This window comes from Sander vitreus, unplaced genomic scaffold (genome assembly GCF_031162955.1).
Source record: "Sander vitreus isolate 19-12246 unplaced genomic scaffold, sanVit1 ctg232_0, whole genome shotgun sequence".
NCBI classification, from domain to species: domain Eukaryota; kingdom Metazoa; phylum Chordata; class Actinopteri; order Perciformes; family Percidae; genus Sander; species Sander vitreus.
The window spans coordinates 5001-25302 of record NW_027595410.1 but is presented as its reverse complement, the minus strand read 5'-3'; the positions used below and the strand labels follow the sequence as shown (position 1 = coordinate 25302).

At 43.1% G+C, this 20302-nt stretch overlaps 1 protein-coding gene across 1 annotated transcript in view; it reads left to right on the top strand.

The window, feature by feature from the left end:
* The window catches only part of LOC144513354 (transient receptor potential cation channel subfamily M member 1-like), a 35838-nt gene extending 17041 nt beyond the window's left edge, over nt 1-18797 (top strand). Inside the window, 14 exon segments of the mRNA XM_078244396.1 lie at nt 3094-3386; nt 3606-3614; nt 3616-3832; nt 4135-4266; nt 5949-6086; nt 6622-6750; nt 7350-7601; nt 10077-10251; nt 11431-11451; nt 12207-12351; nt 14639-14844; nt 15312-15444; nt 17456-17943; nt 18314-18797. Coding sequence (XP_078100522.1) covers nt 3094-3386; nt 3606-3614; nt 3616-3832; nt 4135-4266; nt 5949-6086; nt 6622-6750; nt 7350-7601; nt 10077-10251; nt 11431-11451; nt 12207-12351; nt 14639-14844; nt 15312-15444; nt 17456-17943; nt 18314-18735 — 2760 coding nt within the window. The 3' untranslated portion in view covers nt 18736-18797.
* Nucleotides 18798-20302: the final 1505 nt, after the last annotated feature.

The following is a 20302-nucleotide window of genomic DNA, read 5'->3' as shown; positions in this document are numbered from 1 at the left end:
AGCCTGGAAGGGGCCGGACTCGGCCCACGGGCCTCGAGTTTGACACGTGTGGTTTAGGGAGAGATCAAAGAGGTCTACGTTGTGATCTCTCATTTTCGGGGGAACACCAAAGTTTCCTGGTAATGGTCCGAACATGTACCCTAACGCCGTCATACTCAGATTCTAGTCAGAATATGACTGATAGGGCCTGGAGCCCAGCTGAACGTAGCCCCGCCCACAACACGTCGGGAAGTTGGGTCTGGACTTGAGCCGTTGTGGAGTAACTATGCTCCAACCAGAGCTGTTCGGACCAATCAAATTGTCAGGGCGGGCTTTATACGATGATGGACAGATGATCAACTAACGGAATCAACCACGTCACCAAAGAGCGCTTGGGTTGAATTTGTTTACAACAAAGATGGCCGCCATTGCGTCTGGTATAGAAGATATCGACAGTGCATTCATTTCAAAAGAGGAACAGAGAACTGTGATCACGTATGTAGACACATTGCCACACCCGTCCGCACTACTCTGTCGATGCCTGCCTTTGACTTGCAGCTTCTGTGACGTCTGTCGCCGTTGCTCTGATTGGTTGTGGGTCTATCCGTTGCTCTGATTGGTTGTAGGTCTATCCGTTGCTCTGATTGGTTGTGGGTCTATCCGTTGCTCTGATTGGTTGTGGGTCTATCCGTTGCTCTGATTGGTTGTAGGTCTATCCGTTGCTCTGATTGGTTGTAGGTCTATCCGTTGCTCTGATTGGTTGTAGGTCTATCCGTTGCTCTGATTGGTTGTAGGTCTATCCAATGAGTGCAGAGGCATTTTCTTTCCTGGTTCGGTTGAAACACGCCCCATAATCACAGCCCAATGGAGCAGAACCAGATTTAGCCTGACGTGGTCATACTCAGATTCTAGTCAGAATATGATTCAGATTCTGCTCCATTGGGCTGTGATTATGGGGCGTGTTTCAACCATAGACATATATATAATGGAGCAGCAGACCCCAGGTCTCTGGACGGAGACCAGTGACGTCTCTGGACAGAGACCAGTGACGTCTCTTCTCCGCTGATGGCTGAGCGTTACTGAGCAGCCTCCAACTGAGCTTGAAGACGTAGATGTGACGTGAGCAACCTGTCTGAAAGGTTGGAAGTCTTCTGGTAGCTGTGCCAAGAGAAATCTCAATCATTCCCAATCTAGCAGAGACGGAGAGCGTAGGTATATGTAAGGAGATAACATAGACACAGGCTCATTATTGATCACTAAAATGATAGCTAACATTAGTCATTACACTTAAACAGCTGATGGAAGTCCAAACTGCCTGAGAGCTGAGAGGGGGTGAGTGCTTGTTAGCATCAAATTGGCGCCATAAGAGCTATGCGTTGTGAGGAGAAGCTGACCCCTTTGGTTTCAATCGAACCAGGAAAGAAAAGGCCTCTGCATCATTTTTGAGAGAAATAGTAACGGTGAATGCATATACGAACAAGTTCTTTGGTGACGTGGTTGATTCCGTTACTGTTGATCATCTGTCCATCATTGTATAAAGCCCGCCCTGATGCAGACTGACATTACTTCTTTTCATCTGACCAATTTTATGTCTGTTTGGTCCGTTTCATACCTGTAACTTTGGTCCGTTTAAACTGAAAAGTCCAAAACTCCTGGCCAAACGAGGGCCCATGGTGTGTGATATTTGAGTTATATACACAGTATTTGGTGTGTGATATTTGGGTTATATACACAGTATTTGGTGTGTGATATTTGGGGTTATTTATACAATATTTGGTGTGTGATATTTGGGTTATATATACACAGTATTTGGGGTTATATATACAGTATTTGGTGTGTGATATTTCGGGTTATATATACAGTATTTGGTGTGTGATATTTGGGGTTATATATACAATATTTGAGGTTATATATACAGTATTTGGTGTGTGATATTGGGGGATATATATACAGTATTTGGGTTTATATATACAGTATTTGGGTTTATATATACAGTATTTGGTGTGTGATATTGGGGGTTATATATACAGTATTTGGGATTATATATACAGTATTTGGTGTGTGATATTGGGCGTTATATATACAGTATTTGGGGTTATACATACAGTATTTGGTGTGTGATATTTGGGTTTATATATACAGTATTTGGTGTTATATATACAGTATTTGGTGTGTGATATTTGGGGTTATATATACAGTATGTGGTGTGTGATATTGGGCGTTATATATACAGTATTTGGGGTTATATATACAGTATTTGGTGTGTGATATTTGGGGTTATATATACAGTATTTGGTGTGTGATATTGGGGGTTATATATACAGTATTTGGTGTGTGATATTGGGGGTTATATATACAGTATTTGGTGTGTGATATTGGGGGTTATATATACAGTATTTGGTGTGTGATATTGGGGTTATATATACAGTATTTGGGGTTATATATACAGTATTTGGTGTGTGATATTGGGGTTATATATACAGTATTTGGGGTTATATATACAGTATTTGGTGTGTGATATTGGGCGTTATATATACAGTATTTGGTGTGTGATATTGGGGTTATATATACAGTATTTGGGGTTATATATACAGTATTTGGTGTGTGATATTGGGGTTATATATACAGTATTTGGATCCTTTAGATCAGGGGTCTACAACCTGCGTCTCCCTGGCTTCACAGAAAAATGATAGGGAAATAATGCTGCGTTCCAGGCAACCTGTAACTCTCCATGAACGGCAGTCAAACTTAACTTACTCCCCGTGAACTCCTACCAGATTGTTGTACTCCTAGTTACACACACATGGCGACCCCTGTACAGACGCCGGTGATTAACGGTGAGAAATAGAAATAGACATAAATAGAATAGACATAAATAGGCAATGTAAAGTAATTCCTCACATTGTAATCAAACAATACACATACGATTGTGTACTACTACAGGTTATGTTTATTAAATGAAGCCCAAAATATGTTGGCGACTAGAAATCGCCAGTATCAGCTAGCGCCAGCTAACGTTAACGTAGACTCCAACACCTATGTTTGATCTGAAATTGGTGAAAAAGAAATCAATATCTGAAAGAAGAGCATGAATGGTGGTGACCTCTGCTTCAGGACGACGAGCCCCGTGCGAAGGGGAAAGGAAAGAAGAAGAATAAGAAAGAAGAGGAAGTAGACATTGACGTGGATGACCCCGAGGTCAGCCGCTTCCAGTACCCGTTCCACGAGCTGATGGTGTGGGCCGTGCTCATGAAGCGCCAGAAGATGGCGCTGTTCCTGTGGCAGCGTGGTGAGGAGGCCATGGCCAAGGCGCTGGTGGCCTGCAAGCTCTACAAGGCCATGGCCCACGAGTCCTCGCAGAGTGAGCTGGTGGAGGACATCTTCCAGGACCTGGAGAACAACTCCAAGTTAGACACACACACACACACACACACACACACACACACACACAATCAGAGAGACACACACACACACACACACACAGACACACAATCAGAGACACACACACACACACAATCAGAAACACACACACACAGACACACACACAGAGAGACAGACACACAGTCTGCAGGGAGTTTGAACTGTGTTGTGTAACCTGTTTGTGTGTGTGTGTTGTGCGTCTGCAGGGAGTTTGGTGCTGGCCTACGAGCTCTTGGATCAGTCGTACAAACACGACGAGCAGGTGGCGATGAAGCTGCTGACGTACGAACTGAAGAACTGGAGTAACTCCACGTGTCTGAAGCTGGCGGTCGCCGCCAAACACCGAGACTTCATCGCTCACACCTGCAGCCAGATGTTGCTCACCGACATGTGGATGGGCTGTCTGAGGATGGGCAAAAGCAACAGCCTCAAGGTAAGGTTACGGCAAACACAAGGGATACAACAGCTACAAAAACAGCATCTAACAAGCCATTAAAAATGGACCGAAAAGCACCAACATGTAACGACAGAAACGTTCCTATGTCCTGTGTGTGTGTGTGTGTGTGTGTGTGTGTGTGTGTGTGTGTGTGTGTGTGTGTGTGTGTGTGTGTGTGTGTGTGTGTGTGTGTGTGTGTGTGTCTATGTGCGTATTTTTAGGTATTTGGAAGTTCTCTTCTGTGGCAGTAGACACATGTTAATAACTGGTGTAAATTAAAATGATATTTGCGTGTGCAGGTAATTTTAGGGATCGTCTTCCCTCCTTTGATTCTCCTCATGGACTTCCGTCTCGGAGACGAAGCTTCATACCATTCGTCCAAACAGAACGAAGACGGCAAACCCAAAGATGATGACAACAAATCCAGCAAGGTAACAACCACGTTCATCTTCAACGTCAAGCTACAGGCTCCTATCCTGCACCCAGCTCAGAGCAGCACAAAGCCCGACCCAAGTCTCTTTGCTAGTTTAAGACCGTCCAGTTGTCAGTTTCCTGTCCAGCGCCCACGTCGTTTAAATAGTAAATGCACCTGCACCCATCTGTGGCCCATGGGCGTGCTGGTCTTACAGGGAGGTGTGTTCAGGTGCATTCTGGGCGTGCTGGTCTTACAGGGAGGTGTGTTCAGGTTCATTCTGGGCGTGCTGGTCTTACAGGGAGGTGTGTTCAGGTGCATTCTGGGCGTGCTGGTCTTACAGGGAGGTGTGTTCAGGTGCATTCTGGGCGTGCAGGTCTTACAGGGAGGTGTGTTCAGGTGCATTCTGGGCGCGCTGGTCTTACAGGGAGGTGTGTTCAGGTACATTCTGGGCGTGCTGGTCTTACAGGGAGGTGTGTTCAGGTGCATTCTGGGAGTATTGCTATCATGAGGCAGTGGGAAGTGATGGCACCATTGACCAACAAAAACCTGGTCTAAAGTCAATAACGCAGCATTTCATTGTTATTTTAACAGAGCATTAGTAAAATGCTCCTAGGCTCGTGCACAGCACGCGCACACTATGCTTGTTACACACACAGGGACACACAGCAGCACACACACACACACACACACACAGGGACGCACAGCAGCACACACACACACACAGGGACGCACAGCAGCACACACACACACACACACACACACACACACACACACAGGGACACACAGCAGCACACACACATGCAGAAGATTACAAATACAAATATTACGGTGCTAATCCTCCATCATAACAGCAATGCTCCAAGGTCCAAACGCGCCTGGCTTTTAAAGGGAATGGGAGATGATCTCTGATTGGTTGATTGCATGTTACGCCCAGAACTCACCTCTGATTAATGAAGACACTAAGAACAACCCTTTAGAACCATGACCCCGACTCACGGACCCTTTTTCCTCCGTCAAACTAGCAACAGTGGATTAGGACACGCCCTAAACACACCTGCACCAGGCGCTTCACGCCGTGACCTCAAACCGTTGAAATAGGGCCCTGAGTGCGTAGTTTCTGTCTCCCCCATGAGGAATTTTAATGAATGACAACAACACTGTTGGAGCATGCGCATGATACAAATCTTCTGTGATCACGCACTGGCCCTGATTGGTCTATCTGAACAGTTAGACACCCCCCCCCCCCAGCCCTGATTGGTCTATCTGAACAGTTAGACAGCCCCCCTGGCCCTGATTGGTCTATCTGAACAGTTAGACACCCCCTGGCCCTGATTGGTCCATCTGAACAGGGCTCCAGGCTGTAGGTGGAGCCAGAGGAGCTGATTATTTTAATGACCTGCTTCCTGTAGTTCTACTAGAACATAGGGTCAGTTTCAGCAGATATGACAGACAGGGAGTTTTAGAAGACTTAACTACTGCACCTTTAAGTAACTTTATAAATGTAACAGACGTTCATTCATATTTAAAAGTAATGCATAAAGCTCTCAGTGTTAGTTTACTCTTACAGTGATTAAGGTTCCAGGAATCTTTCACCACTTTTTCCCTGAACTATTATGACTGTTTTAATGACATTGTTCATGTCGGTACCTTGATTGTTAGTTTATTTGGCCAGTTTGAGTGATGGGGAGTTTGTTTCAGGACGGCGCCTCCAATGTGGACGTCACGTCAAAGAAAGGAGACGAAGAAGAAGAGCAGAAGAAGAAGAGGAGGACTCCCATCGGGAAGAAGATCTACGAGTTCTACAACGCTCCCTTCACCAAGTTCTGGTTCAACACGGCAAGCTCTCTATATATCTATCTAATGTCAGAAACCTAACCCCCTAACCCTAAACCAAGATCTCTATATATCTATATGTCTAAACTATACACTGTATTACAAGATCTCTATGTCTATATAATGTCAGAAACCTGTCTCACTGTAACCATGGTGATCATTAGGATTAACAGTTCCTAATAGTCCTTTTTCACAGCAGACATGTTGACATGTCATAGTAGGAACAGCACAGGTGTATTCAGACCATTAATGATGGCTGCGTTCCTCTTAGGAGAGGTCCTGGTGTTGTTCATGCTGACTCACTGAAATATCTCACGGGGACACTAGATGGACCTGAGCCATCGTTAAGGTGATCAGTCTCAGCTGTGCTTTTCCTACTATGACAAGTCAACATGTCTGCTGTGAAAAAGGTCCATAGTACCAGTCCACCAGTTGCTTTTTGATGTTTTTTAATGCTTTTGTTGCTTGTTCAGTTACAGATTGATAATCAAAGTGTGTGTGTGTGTGTGTGTGTGTGTGTGTGTGTATGTGTGTGTAGATCTCCTACCTGGTGTACCTGGCCTTGTATAATTACATCATTCTGGTGAAGATGGAGCGATGGCCGTCTCTGCAGGAGTGGATCGTCATCTCTTACATCATCACTCTGGGTCTGGAGAAAGTCCGACAGGTAACCACGGAGACGCACCTGAACCCAGCCTTGTTTTGGATGCTTTTTTTCCGAATATTTTTGCCTTTTTTGTCAACGTATTTTCAAGGCCTTTTTACAATATTTCAGTCTCTTTCTTTGTCATTTTATTGACATTCATGTTGTCGATTCCCATGAATTATTGTAGAAATTTGTCGCATTTTAGTAGCTTTTCCAATGCTTTTGTCACTTCTTTGGTCACATTGTTTGACATTTTTGACGCTTTGTTATTGCCTGTTACATTCAACATTTTTGTTGCATATTTTTCGACTACTCAACTTTTATTTGCCACTTTTGTCAGCGTTTCATCTTTTCCTAAAACCTTGTGGATATTGAAAAAACTTTTGCCAACAAAAGTGGAAAATAAAAGTTGAAAGAAAAGCTGAAAATATTCGAGAATTAAGCAACAAAAATGTTGAATGTAACATTGAAAAAAAAAGCAATAACAAAGCGTCAAAAATGTGAAAAAATGTGACAAAAGCATTGGAAAAGCTACTAAAATGCGACAAATTTCTACAATAATTCAGGTTAATAGACAACAAAAATGTCAAAAAAAATAACCCAGGTGTGATTGGTTACAGATTCTGATGTCGGAGCCGGGGAAACTGAAGCAGAAGATCAACGTGTGGCTGGAGGATTACTGGAACATCACAGACCTGGCGGCCATCTCCGTCTTCCTGCTGGGTCTGCTGCTGCGCCTGCAGAGTGAGCCGTCGCTGGGCTACGGACGCGTCATCTACTGCGTCGACATCATCTTCTGGTACATCCGCGTGCTTGACATCTTTGGAGTCAACAAGTACCTGGGCCCCTACGTCATGATGATCGGCAAGATGGTACGCCCACACTTCCAAATACACGCCAGTTATACGCCGGTTTTACTCCAGTTATACTTTAGTTATACTCCAGTCATACTCAGTTATACTCCAGTTATAGTCCAGTTATACATAAACATTCATACAAACACACATACAAATACATAAATAACTATAGGCCTATTTCTAAATTGTTAGTATTGGCTAAATTAATGGAATCAGTCATCAGCATGCAATTAAAAGACTATTTAATTAATAAAAATATTCTGAATGAATTCCAATCTGGTTTAAGGAAACAACATAGTACAATAACAGCTGTTTCAAAAGTTGTAAATGATCTGGTCAAAATCTTAGACAATGAACAGCACTGTGCAGCACTACTGTGCAGCACTGTTTATTGATTTGTCAAAAGCGTTTGACACAGTGGACCATAAAATACTTCTTGAAAGACTCACCTCTATTGGACTATCAGAACAAGCAGTGGGATGGTTCAACAGTTATCTATCAGGGAGAACACAATGTGTGTGAGTAGATGGTTTCACTTCTGCCTCCCTAAATATTTCTAAAGGGGTGCCTCAAGGCTCAATCCTTGGGTCGCTTCTTTTTAGCATTTATATAAACAACCTCTGTAATAATATAAATAATACAAACTATCATTACTATGCTGATGATACTGTTCTCTAGTGTTCTGGGTCCACTTTAGGTCAAGCAATCACAAATGTACAATCTGCTTTTAACATCTTGCAACATGATTCGGCTACTTTAAAATTGGTTCTAAACTCTAAAAAAAACTAAAGTCATGACTTTCACTAAAGTACAGAAATCGAAGAAGTGTCACATTACAAATACTTGGGCATTATTATTGAGCAATCACTGTCTTTCACATTGCATGTCCAAGTTTTGGTTAAAAAACTGAAGTTGAAGTTAGGTTTTTTCTTTAGAATCAAGTCCTGTTTATCCTTTGAAGCAAAAAAACAGCTCGTAAATGCAACGTTCTTGTCTGTTTTGGACTATGGTGACATGTTATACATGTATTCAACCCCCCAGTGTCTTCATGCTTTGGACACGGTGTTTCATGGATCCTTAAGATTCATCACAAACTTCAGATCTCATACTCATCACTGTTTGCTGTACTCTCGGGTCGAGTGGTTCTCCCTCTCAATCAGGCGTTGGATGCACTGGCATCTTTTTATTTATAAAGCAGTATTAGGACTACTTCCTCCTTATCTGAACGCTTACATCCTCCCGACGTCTGCAGGGACATATCACTAGTCCCTAAAGCCCGCACTGACTTTGGTAAAAAGGCTTTTCATTTTGCAGCAGCATCTGCATGGACTCAGCTTCAGAATGAACTACAGTTGAAGGAGTTGGTCTCTTTTTATTCTTTTAAAGGCTTTTTAAAGGGTCTTGCAGAAAGGCAGTCTGTCTGTCATTGTTTTTAAATTGATTTAGGGCCCAGAATTTTCTTTATGATGACATTGTTGTTTGAATATGATGAGTGAAAGTGTGTTTATGTTTTTACTTGTTATTGTCTTTGTATTTATTTGAAACCACGCTGCTGCCACTTCCAGGACACTCTTGTAAAAGAGATTTGTAATCTCAAGGAGTTTTTATCCTGGTTAAATAAAGATTTGAATGAATACTCCAGTCATACTCCAGTCATACTCCAGTCATACTCCAGTCATACTCAGTTATACTCCAGTTATACTCCAGTTATACTCCAGTCATACTCAGTTATACTCCAGTTATACTCCAGTCATACTCAGTTATACTCCAGTTATACTCCAGTCATACTCCAGTCATACTCAGTTATACTCCAGTCATACTCCAGTCATACTCAGTTATACTCCAGTTATACTCCAGTTATACTCGGTTATACTCCAGTTATACTCCAATTATACTCCTCCAGTCATACTCAGTTATACTCCAGTTATACTCCAATTATACTCCTCCAGTCATACTCCAGTTATACTCCAGTTATACTCCAGTTATACTCCAGTTATACTCCAGTCATACTCAGTTATACTCCAGTCATACTCCAGTTATACTCCAGTTATACTCCAGTTATACTCCAGTTATACTCCAGTTATACTCCAGTCATACTCAGTTATACTCCAGTTATACTCCAGTTATACTCCAGTTATACTCCAGTTTTACTCCAGTTATACTCCAGTTATACTTCATTATATTCCAGTTATACTCCAGTTATACTCCAGTTTTACTCCAGTTATACTTCATTATACTCCAGTTATACTCCAGTTTTACTCCAGATATACTTCAGTGATACTCCAGTTATACTCCAGTTATACTCCAGTTATACTCCAGTCATACTCCAGTCATACTCCAGTTATTCTTCAGTTATACTCCAGTTATACTCCAGTTATTCTTCAGTTATACTCCAGTGATACTCCAGTTATACTCCAGTGATACTCCAGTTATACTCCAGTTATACATCAGTTGTAACCGTGTGATTAAAGTGTGAACTGTTTCATGCAGATGATCGACATGCTGTACTTCGTGGTCATCATGCTGGTCGTGCTGATGAGCTTTGGCGTGGCGCGGCAGGCCATCCTTCACCCTGATGAGGAGCCGACCTGGCGGCTGGCCAGAAACATCTTCTACATGCCATACTGGATGATCTACGGAGAGGTGTTCGCCGACTCCATAGACCGTAAGACTAGAGTTCATAGTAAGACTCCCGGCACTTCCTTTTTCCTTTGTTTCCTTTGGTTCATTTCATTTCCTTTGGTTTCTTGATTGTTCACCGAATCCATAGACCCTGAGACTAGAAAGCAAAAAAAGCAAAATAAAAAGGTTTAAAAATACTAACATAAAAACTTAACAAATAAGCGACAAAAAATAGAAAACAAAATAGCTAAAAAGTTGAAAAAAGCGACAACAAAGTGAAAAAAACCCCCTTCTTGTGTGTAAGTCCCACCCCGTTGCGGAGATAGCGGAGATAGCGTGGGTGCCCCAGGGCTCCGTGCCCCTCAAACGCCGGCGATCTTGCGTCACTTGACGAAAACGGGGCCCTTGCCAAGTGACATATTACACATTATTAGCTGAAAGAAGCTAATTACTGCATATGATCTCACGTTGTGATAATCCAGCTCTTCTTATCAAACATATATATATATATATATATATAAAACAGTGCCATGTCAGTTATATAGTGTGGCACCTATTGAGAGCTCTTGACCTGTTCAGCACCATTGCTGTTCATCAGCTGTCGCTGTCCGTGGTGCTGAAACATTTTTACTGGACTGGCCAGCTGCTTTGTTTGTTCGTCAACACAAACTTGTCAAAAAATGCGTCTTTTCTTTGTGTTTTATTTGACATATAGGCTTACTTGGCTCAACAAGTGACACATTATAACGTGCATTCATCATAATATTAAAATGACTTGGGAGCAATGGGCCCCACGATGAAGCTCCGCTCCCACTGTACTGAGAGTCTAGCTTCGCCCCTGGTCTCGCCCCTTCCTGTGTGTAAATCCCGCCCCTTCATGGGTGTAGGCCCCGCCTCTTCATGTGTGTAAGCTCCGCCCCGTCCTGTGTGTAAGTCCCGCCCCTTATTGTGTATAAGTCCCGCCCCTTCCTGTATCCACCGTGGGACTTTTGATCCCGTTTGAATTGAAAATACAGATGTCCTGATGTCTGATGTTTGTTTGTCCAAATTAACACTGAGTTTACACAGTTTCTTTTAAAGTAAAATAAAATAAAATAATGAATTTGTTTTAAAAAACGTTTTTTTTCTTGTTTTCTTGAACAATCTGTTCATGTTTCTGTTATTGATTATTGATTATTGGTTATTCTCTCTCTTCTGTTTCTCTCTGACTGTTGACGGACAGTTTACGCGATGGAAATCAATCGTAAGTACAGAGGTTTAACTTTAATATTTGGGGGGGGGGTTTACTCTCCACCAATCAGAGAGGCCGGTTGTTTCAACATTGGGGGTGAATTATAACGGGGGCCTGAGGTAAAAAAACACTTCATTTCCTGCTTTCTGGTGAATAGTTCTGCATCAATTTATAGTGCAATCGTGACATGACACTGTCATGAACGTGTCATAAACATTATAAACAAGTCATAAACATTCATGACTTCTGTCATTAAGTGTCATTTGGTTTTTGTCATGACAAGTTGACATTAATCAAAGTGACATTACCAGAAGTTGTCTTGGTCATGACAACTTGACATAATGTCATCCTGTTTAATGTCAACTTGTCTTAATAAGGACACTCCAAAGAAATGTAATGTCAACTTGTCATGACCAAGACAGCTTCTGGTAATGTCACTTTGATTAATGTCAAGTAGTCATAATCAAGACAACCCAAACAATGTCAACTTGTCATGACCAAAACCGAATGACACTTAATGACAGAAGTCATAAACGTTTATGACTTGCTTATAATGTTTATGACACGTTCATGACAGTGTCATGTCATAGTTATGACAGTGTCATGTCACGATTATGTCGATACCTTCAAGTAAAGTGTAACCAAATATTATTATTGATTAATCACTCATCCAAAGAGACTCCAGGGTTATAATAATAATAATATAATATAATAATAATAGTATAATAATACAGCTGCTGATACTGAGCGTGTTGTTTGTGTGTCAGCTCCGTGTGGAGACAACATGTACGATGAAGATGGGAAGAAGCTTCCTCCGTGTATCCCCGGCGCCTGGCTCACGCCCGCCATCATGGCGTGCTACCTGCTGGTCGCCAACATCCTGCTGGTCAACCTGCTCATCGCTGTCTTCAAGTCAGTAACACACAGAGAAACCTGTCACCAAGTCAGTAACAACAACCTACAAACTTACCCAAAAAAGAAAAATATCTAAAACCTCTCCAAAGTCAGTATCTCCCACCTCACATCTACAAAACATTTCAGAAAACTGACTAAACTCACCCTAACGGTTGCTAAACTCCACCAGACTCCATGTAAATAATCAGTATTTTTATCATCGTAAAACAAAGTGGACAGAAACTAAATCAAACTACCAAAAGCCGTCTTGGTTCATCTTTCCACTGTTCCAACAATCACCACTCTGGTTTGGTTGAAATAAACCCTTAATTCACCCATTTACATGTGGAGATATGCTGGCTCTATACACGCTAAAAGTCCTGATTATTTACATAGGAGTCTGGTGGAGATATGCTGGCTCTATACACGCTAAAAGTACTGATTATTTACATGGAGTCTGGTGGAAATATGCTGGCTCTATACACGCTAAAAGTACTGATTATTTACATGGAGTCTGGTGGGTTTGGTGATGGTGATTTCGGGGCTGTTTCATGTTAAACTAAAATTAAATTAAATTTTATTTATAGTATCAAATCATAACAAGAGTTATCTCGAGACACTTTACAGATAGAGTAGGTCTAGACCACACTCTATAATTTACAAAGACCCAACAATTCTAGTAATTCCCCCAAGAGCAAGCATTTAGTGTGACAGTTGTGAGGAAAAACTCCCTTTTAGGAAGAAACCTCAGCCAGACCCAGGCTCTTGGTAGGCGGTGTCTGACGGGACAGACCCAGGCTCTTGGTAGGCGGTGTCTGACGGGACAGACCCAGGCTCTTGGTAGGCGGTGTCTGACGGGACAGACCCAGGCTCTTGGTAGGCGGTGTCTGACGGGACAGACCCAGGCTCTTGGTAGGCGGTGTCTGATGGGACAGACCCAGGCTCTTGGTAGGCGGTGTCTGACGGGACAGACCCAGACTCTTGGTAGGCGGTGGCTGACGGGACAGACCCAGGCTCTTGGTAGGCGGTGTCTGACGGGACAGACCCAGGCTCTTGGTAGGGGGTGTCTAATGGGACAGACCCAGGCTCTTGGTAGGCGGTGTCTGACGGGACAGACCCAGGCTCTTGGTAGGTGGTGTCTGACAGGACAGACCCAGACTCTTGGTAGGCAGTGTCTGACGGTGCCGGTTGGGGATGTGTAAAAGGATCTTACTCTTTAACTAAAAGGTCTATATCTAACAGAAAGTCCAGTGAGTAAAGTAAAGTAATCACCAAACCCACCAGACTCCATGTAAATAATCAGTACTTTTAGCGTGTATAGAGCCACCATATTTCACAGCCTGGTCGCACAGAACTCCGTGAAATGATCACCAATTGTTAACAGCTCATTACGTGTTTGCACGGAATGTTTTTAAAATCCATGTGGCCATCACGGAAAACAATGCCAATGTAAAGTCAATGAGAAGATGACGTAGCATTAAGAGCGACTACGGTAGCGAGTACTATGTAAGCCCGAAATTCCGCGTAAGGAGGTTGGTTGGTGGGATGGGCGGGTCAAACACAGGACTTCACCCAGGAGAGGAGATCAGGTCCCGGGTGTCAAGTTTCCTAAAGTGGCTTTCTTCTTTTCCGTCCCGTTCTTCCCGCATGTCACGGAACTGTAAACCCACCCACAACCTTTTCCTAAACTTAAGGGGCCGTATTTATTTAACGGAATTCTGTGAGATCAGGTTGATATTTCCACATGTAAATGGGTGAATTAAGGGTTTATTTCAACCAAACCAGAGTGGTGATTGTTGGAACAGTGGAAAGATGAACCAAGACGGCTTTTGGTAGTTTGATTTAGTTTCTGTCCACTTTGAAATGAAGTGTGTTTTACGATGATAAAAGTCCTGATTATTTACATGGAGTCTGGTGGGTTTGGTGATGGTGATTTCGGGGCTGTTTCATGTTAAACTAAAAGGATCTTACTCTTTAACTAAAAGGTCTATCTCTGTAGGGATCCATCCCATAATGTTCAATGTTCAATGTCAGACACTTAGAATAATAATCTGAGTCTGTCAGCAGCAACAACAGAACTTTTAGTGACTCTAACTGCTGCTGAACATTAGTCCTGTAGGGTAACATTACAGCTTGTTACTAACTGCTGCTGAACATTAGTCCTGTAGGGTAACATTACAGCTTGTTACTAACTGCTGCTGAACATTAGTCCTGTAGGGTAACATTACAGCCCGGTTCAGGGCTGCAGGTTACAGCGTTCTCACTCAGCACTGGACTATTTGTTTTCCATTTTTCATCTCCATAGCAACACATTCTTCGAGGTGAAGTCCATCTCCAACCAGGTGTGGAAGTTCCAGCGCTATCAGCTGATCATGACGTTCCACGACCGTCCCATCCTGCCGCCGCCGCTCATCGTCTTCCCGCACATCTTCATCGTGCTGCGAAGAATCTGTTGCCGCTGCCGCAGGCGCCGGATGGACGGAGACGGCAACGACCGCGAGAGGCGCCTACGTAAGATATTTTATATATATATATATATATATATATATATATATATATATATATATATATATATATATTATAGGGAGACTATGAGAGTGCCTACTTAAGATCTTTATTCATTATTTTTCATTAATGTTTCATAACATTTATAACTAATGTTGAGGTTAGACATCACTCCTAGACTGTCTGCTTCACTGACTGATCAATGTTTCCTCAGATATTAGATATAATATATATAGTATATAGGATATATAGTATATATAGAGATATAGTATATAGAATATATAGTATATATAGAGACATAGTATCTATAGTATATATAGAGATATAGTATATAGGATATATAGTATATATAGAGATATAGTATATAGGATATATAGTATATATAGAGATATAGTATATATAGTATATATAGAGATATAGTATATAGGATATATAGTATATATAGAGATATAGTTTGTTATTGTGTGTTTCAGAGCTGGTTCTGAGTGCCGAGGAGCTGAAGAGTCTTCATGAGTTTGAGGAGCAGTGTGTCGAGGAATACTTCAGAGAGAAAGAAGACGAGAAACAATCGTCCAACAACGAGAGAATCAGAGTCACATCTGAGAGGTCAAACATATTCCTTATACATTCATATTAACGTTTATACATTTAAAGCCAGCCGTCCAAAGCTACTTTTTCTCCCTTTTTTGCAAAGTTTTTTGGTCACTTGTTGTTTTCGTGCACACGTTTTGGTCTGAAATCCGCCCCACCTTTATGTCAGGTTTCAGCAGGACGACCCAAATATGAGACTCTTCCAGGCTGAAGTTCAGATAAGCACGCTTTATTATGACTTTTTATTTATTATGACTCTACAACTTACAAACTTACAACTACAAATCTACAAATCTACAAATCTACAAACCTACAAACGAACAGGACAAACAGAGAGACGGACCAACAAAGAACAGAGGAACAGAGGGGTGTAGAAATACACAGACCTATAGTCCTTTTTCACAGCAGACATGTTGACATGTCATAGTAGGAACAGCACAGGTGTATTCAGACCATTAATGATGGCTGCGTTCCTCTTAGGAGAGGTCCTGGTGTTGTTCATGCTGACTCACTGACATATCTCACGGGGACACTAGATGGACCTGAGCCATCGTTAAGGTGATCAGTCTCAGCTGTGCTTTTCCTACTATGACAAGTCAACATGTCTGCTGTGAAAAAGGTCCATTAACAGGAAGACAGAGGACTGGACGAGACCAACAACACAATTATTGGGAACAGGTGAGAGCAGAAACGGAGGGAAACTAACAAGGCAGGAAGTGCAGACCATATAAGGGGATGGGCGGAGACAAATACACATGACAGACAGGTGACCACAGAGCACATGGGAAACAGCAACAAGCACAAAACACAATATACAAAATGGCCACCAGGGTGGCACAAAGGCAGTCAGTCACAGCAGGATCCTGACATTTGTCGCTTTTAATCGCTCTTTTCAAAGTTTTTGTTATGTTTTTACTGTATGATTGATCCATTTTTTGCGCTGTGTTTTGACGGAATTTCATAGGATATTATGGGAAATGTTCTGCAAACGTTTTGTTTCAGGGTGGAGAACATGCTCATGTTATCAGTTGGCGCTTTTTCAAAAAAACGATTTCCCTTTTTCCAACGTTTTTCGTGTTTTTATGCTTTTTTTTTTAGGTAATTTCGTAGAATATCATACGACATGTCTATAACCTGTAGATGAGAATGTCCTTTACCTTACCCCAACGTGTCACCTCACAATGTTTTTGGCGCCTTTTCCAATTTTTTTTTCACTTTTTCTGATGTTTTTGGCGCTTTTTTTTAAGACAATTTTGTCGCCTTTTTTGGCACTTTTTTCAACGTTTTTGGCTCTTTTTCTGATGGTTAAGAAACGGTTTTGGGGCCTTATGAGGCCAAAACTTTAAGTGAGAAAGCTATATGAGACATGCAATAATACAGTCAACATATTTGACTTTTTCTCTTAAATAAAAGTATGTTAATAACACATGAACATGTCTGGCCCCTAGTGAAGGTGAGTTTGACACCCTTACCTTACCTGTTCCTCTGTGTTTCAGAGTGGAGAACATGCCTATAACCTGTAGATGAGAGTATGTTGTCCCTACCTTGTTGTCCTTAGCTTATTGCTCCTACCTTGTTGTCCCTACCTTGTTGTCCTTAGCTTGTTGCTCCTACCTTGTTGTCCCTACCTTGTTGTCCTTAGCTTATTGCTCCTATCTTGTTACCCCTACCTTGTTGTCCCTACCTTGTTGCTCCTAGCTTGTTGTCCCTACCTTGTTACCCCTACCTTGTTGCTCCTACCTTGTCCTTACCTTGTTGTCCCTACCTTGTTGTCCTTACCTGGTTGTCCTTACCTTGTTGTCCCTACCTTGTTGTCCCTACCTTGTTGTCCTTACCTTGTTGTCCTTACCTGGTTGTCCCTACCTTGTTGTCCTTACCTGGTTGTCCCTACCTTGTTGTCCTTACCTTGTTGCCCCTACCTTGTCCTTACCTTGTTGTCCCTACCTTGTTGTCCTTACCTGGTTGTCCTTACCTTGTTGCTCCTACCTTGTTGTCCGTACCTTAACTTTTCCTCTGTGTGTTTCAGGGTGGAGAACATGTTCATGCGTCTGGAGGAAGTGAACGAGCGCGAGCACTCGATGAAGGCGTCTCTGCAGACGGTGGATCTGCGTCTGGCTCAGTTGGAGGATCTCTCCGGCCGGATGGCGACGGCTCTGGAGAAACTGGCCGGCGTGGACCGCGCAGAGCTGGTCCGCTCCAGAGGCTCGTCGGTGTACGAGCCGGCCGCTCTGCTGCGGCACGGCAGCATCAGCAGCGCCGATGGCTACAGCCTTTACCGGTACCAGCTGGAGCATGACGACCCCGGCTCCGTGGCCGGAGACGTGGAGGGAACCGACAGGAAGCTAGCGCCAAGTCCAGAGGGAACCGACAGGAAGCTACCACCGAGTCCAGAGGGAACCGACAGGAAGCTAGCATCGAGTCCAGAGGGAACCGACAGGAAGCTACCACTGAGTCCAGAGGGAACTGACAGGAAGCTACTGCTGAGTCCAGAGATAGCGGCTGGAAACACAACAGGTAGGACGGTTTAAAAGGAGGAAAAATGGACAAAAACCTTTTTTTTCAAGGTATGAAAACGGATGAAAGCAGCAAAAAATTTGAAAAAAGTGATTTTATCGTAAACCTACATTTTGGAACTCCTCCTAGGCCGTGCGTCCGATCTGCACGAAACTTGGTAAATACCATCTCCAGACCGACCTGACAAAAAGATATCAAAAGAATTTTGCTCTGTTTAGAAATGTGGAAATTACGTACGAACAAATTTGTGTAGCTAGCTACAAAAACACAAACTTTTGCATATCTCGGCCAAATGAAATGCTAAATGCTAAAACCTCCTTAAAACTGACTCAGTTCTTAATGTAAACATGAACCAGTTTCCTGTTTCCAGGGGACCTGAAGGAGTTTGGCTTGACCCTGGAGGTGCGAGGACGGACGGAGAGGACGCGGTCTCTGTCCAGCGTTGACATCCTGATCTCGCCGTGTGACGCCGAACACAGACCCGATGTGAAAACCCGTCTAGAGGCAGCGGCGTCCTTCCCTCTGGAGAGGGCAAAGGTCACACAGTATTTATCTTCTCCGTGCCTCAGCGAACCCGCCCACAGGTCTCCCAGACAGGAAGCGGAGGAAGGAGCGTCCACGCCACCCAGCGGGGAACAGCAGGGGGAGGAGCCATCAGAGGAGGACAGAAAGTACCCGACACTGCGCTCCAAGAGTCTGAACGCCAACCCGAGGAAGACGAAGGAGAGCAAGGAGACGCGGCGTTCAGCCAGCAGCGTCACAGAACACAGACCTGCTGAACCTCAACATTAGTCACCTGACATGGTCCCACCTCTCCTCGCTCCTCAAGGAGACCACGCCAAATAAAATGGCAACAATGGTGAAAAAAGCGCCAAGAAAGTCTGAAAAAGTGACAAAAACATGAGTTTTTTATGCATTTCTGCTCAACCAAAAGAACTGCGAGCTTGCAGCAACTAGGGCTAGCAGCAACTAGGGCTAACAGCAACTAGGGCTAGCAGCAACTAGGGCTAACAGCAACTAGGGCTAACAGCAACTAGGGCTAGCAGCAACTAGGGCAGCAACTAGGGCAGCAACTAGGGCTAACTCAGGTTCAGGTTCAGGTGACTTTATTGGTACCCGTAGGTAAACTAGGTTTACAGTCTAAGAGGCAGGACATCAGTGTCTGCGCTATGGTGGGGCATTCGAGGGCCGTGCCCCCCCTAGCAGTCATTGATGTCCCTTCTACCACAGGCCATGGCGTGGCAAAAAATATCCCTTTTAGTTATTATTTTAATAGTAAATGTGCAAACTGTAACTAAATTAAATAAAATGAAATTAATGGGGAGAATGCATCATTTTAGTTGTGCATGCGCAGCATAGCAGGTTTCAAGTCTTGGTCAATGCTCAACTTTACTCGGCGGCCCTTGAATGCACCACCATAGCGCTGACACTGGTTGAGCTGCAGCACGCAGAATCCATTTCAAGTTGTTGGTTGGAATCGAAAAGAATAGAACTAACAGTTTGTCCGTCCACATAGGCAGTTAGCCTAATTATCGACAAAAAAAGGATTCACGAAAATGGCTTAGACCTCCTCCTCTTCAGCCTCTTCCAGCAGCAGACTCTGACAATCTGGCCAGGTCTGAGTTTTATTCAGTTTTATAGTATTTAAACATAAAACATGTAAACAGTCTTCTGTGATTATCCTTCAACAGTCTCTCCTCTTATTTTAAGAATTAATTATAATGACTATTATCCTGCATACTTATTCCGCCACATTTTTGTCCCGCTACTAGTCACAGTGCATTGCCAACACATGCACCCAGAATACATCAAAACGTGTGGAATGACCAGGAATGCTGGGCTATGACTTTTCTTAGACATTTACCGTGCGGTTTTCATGAAATCGGCAAAAAACGGCACAAAATGTCCCCATAGACTTGAATGAATGAATGAAATCTTTGTGAAGTCTCTTAACATCGCTGAAACCAACCCGTCTTTGGGGCCGTGCTGTATCTCCAGACTTTAATGTAGAGACATAACTGAAGGTTTAAACCAAAGACAAGACAGGGCCTTTATTGGGCTGAATGGGCGTTCTGATATCCAGCACGGTTTCTACCCAATCACAGTTTACGTATCGTCCAGTTTTCAGACCGTGTTAGATGTTCCAGTGTGTGTGTATGGGGCAGGAATCTTCATAGTTAGAGGGGAGGACAGAGGGGGGAGCTGCAGTACCATCCTCTGAAATCTCTCCAAACTAATGTCTCTCCTCTACAGTTTTCACTCTTCATGCATCATGGTTGGTCAACATGTAGGAAATGTTGTGAAAATATCTGGAAGTAAGCAGATGGTTCCCTCACACACACACACAGACACACACACA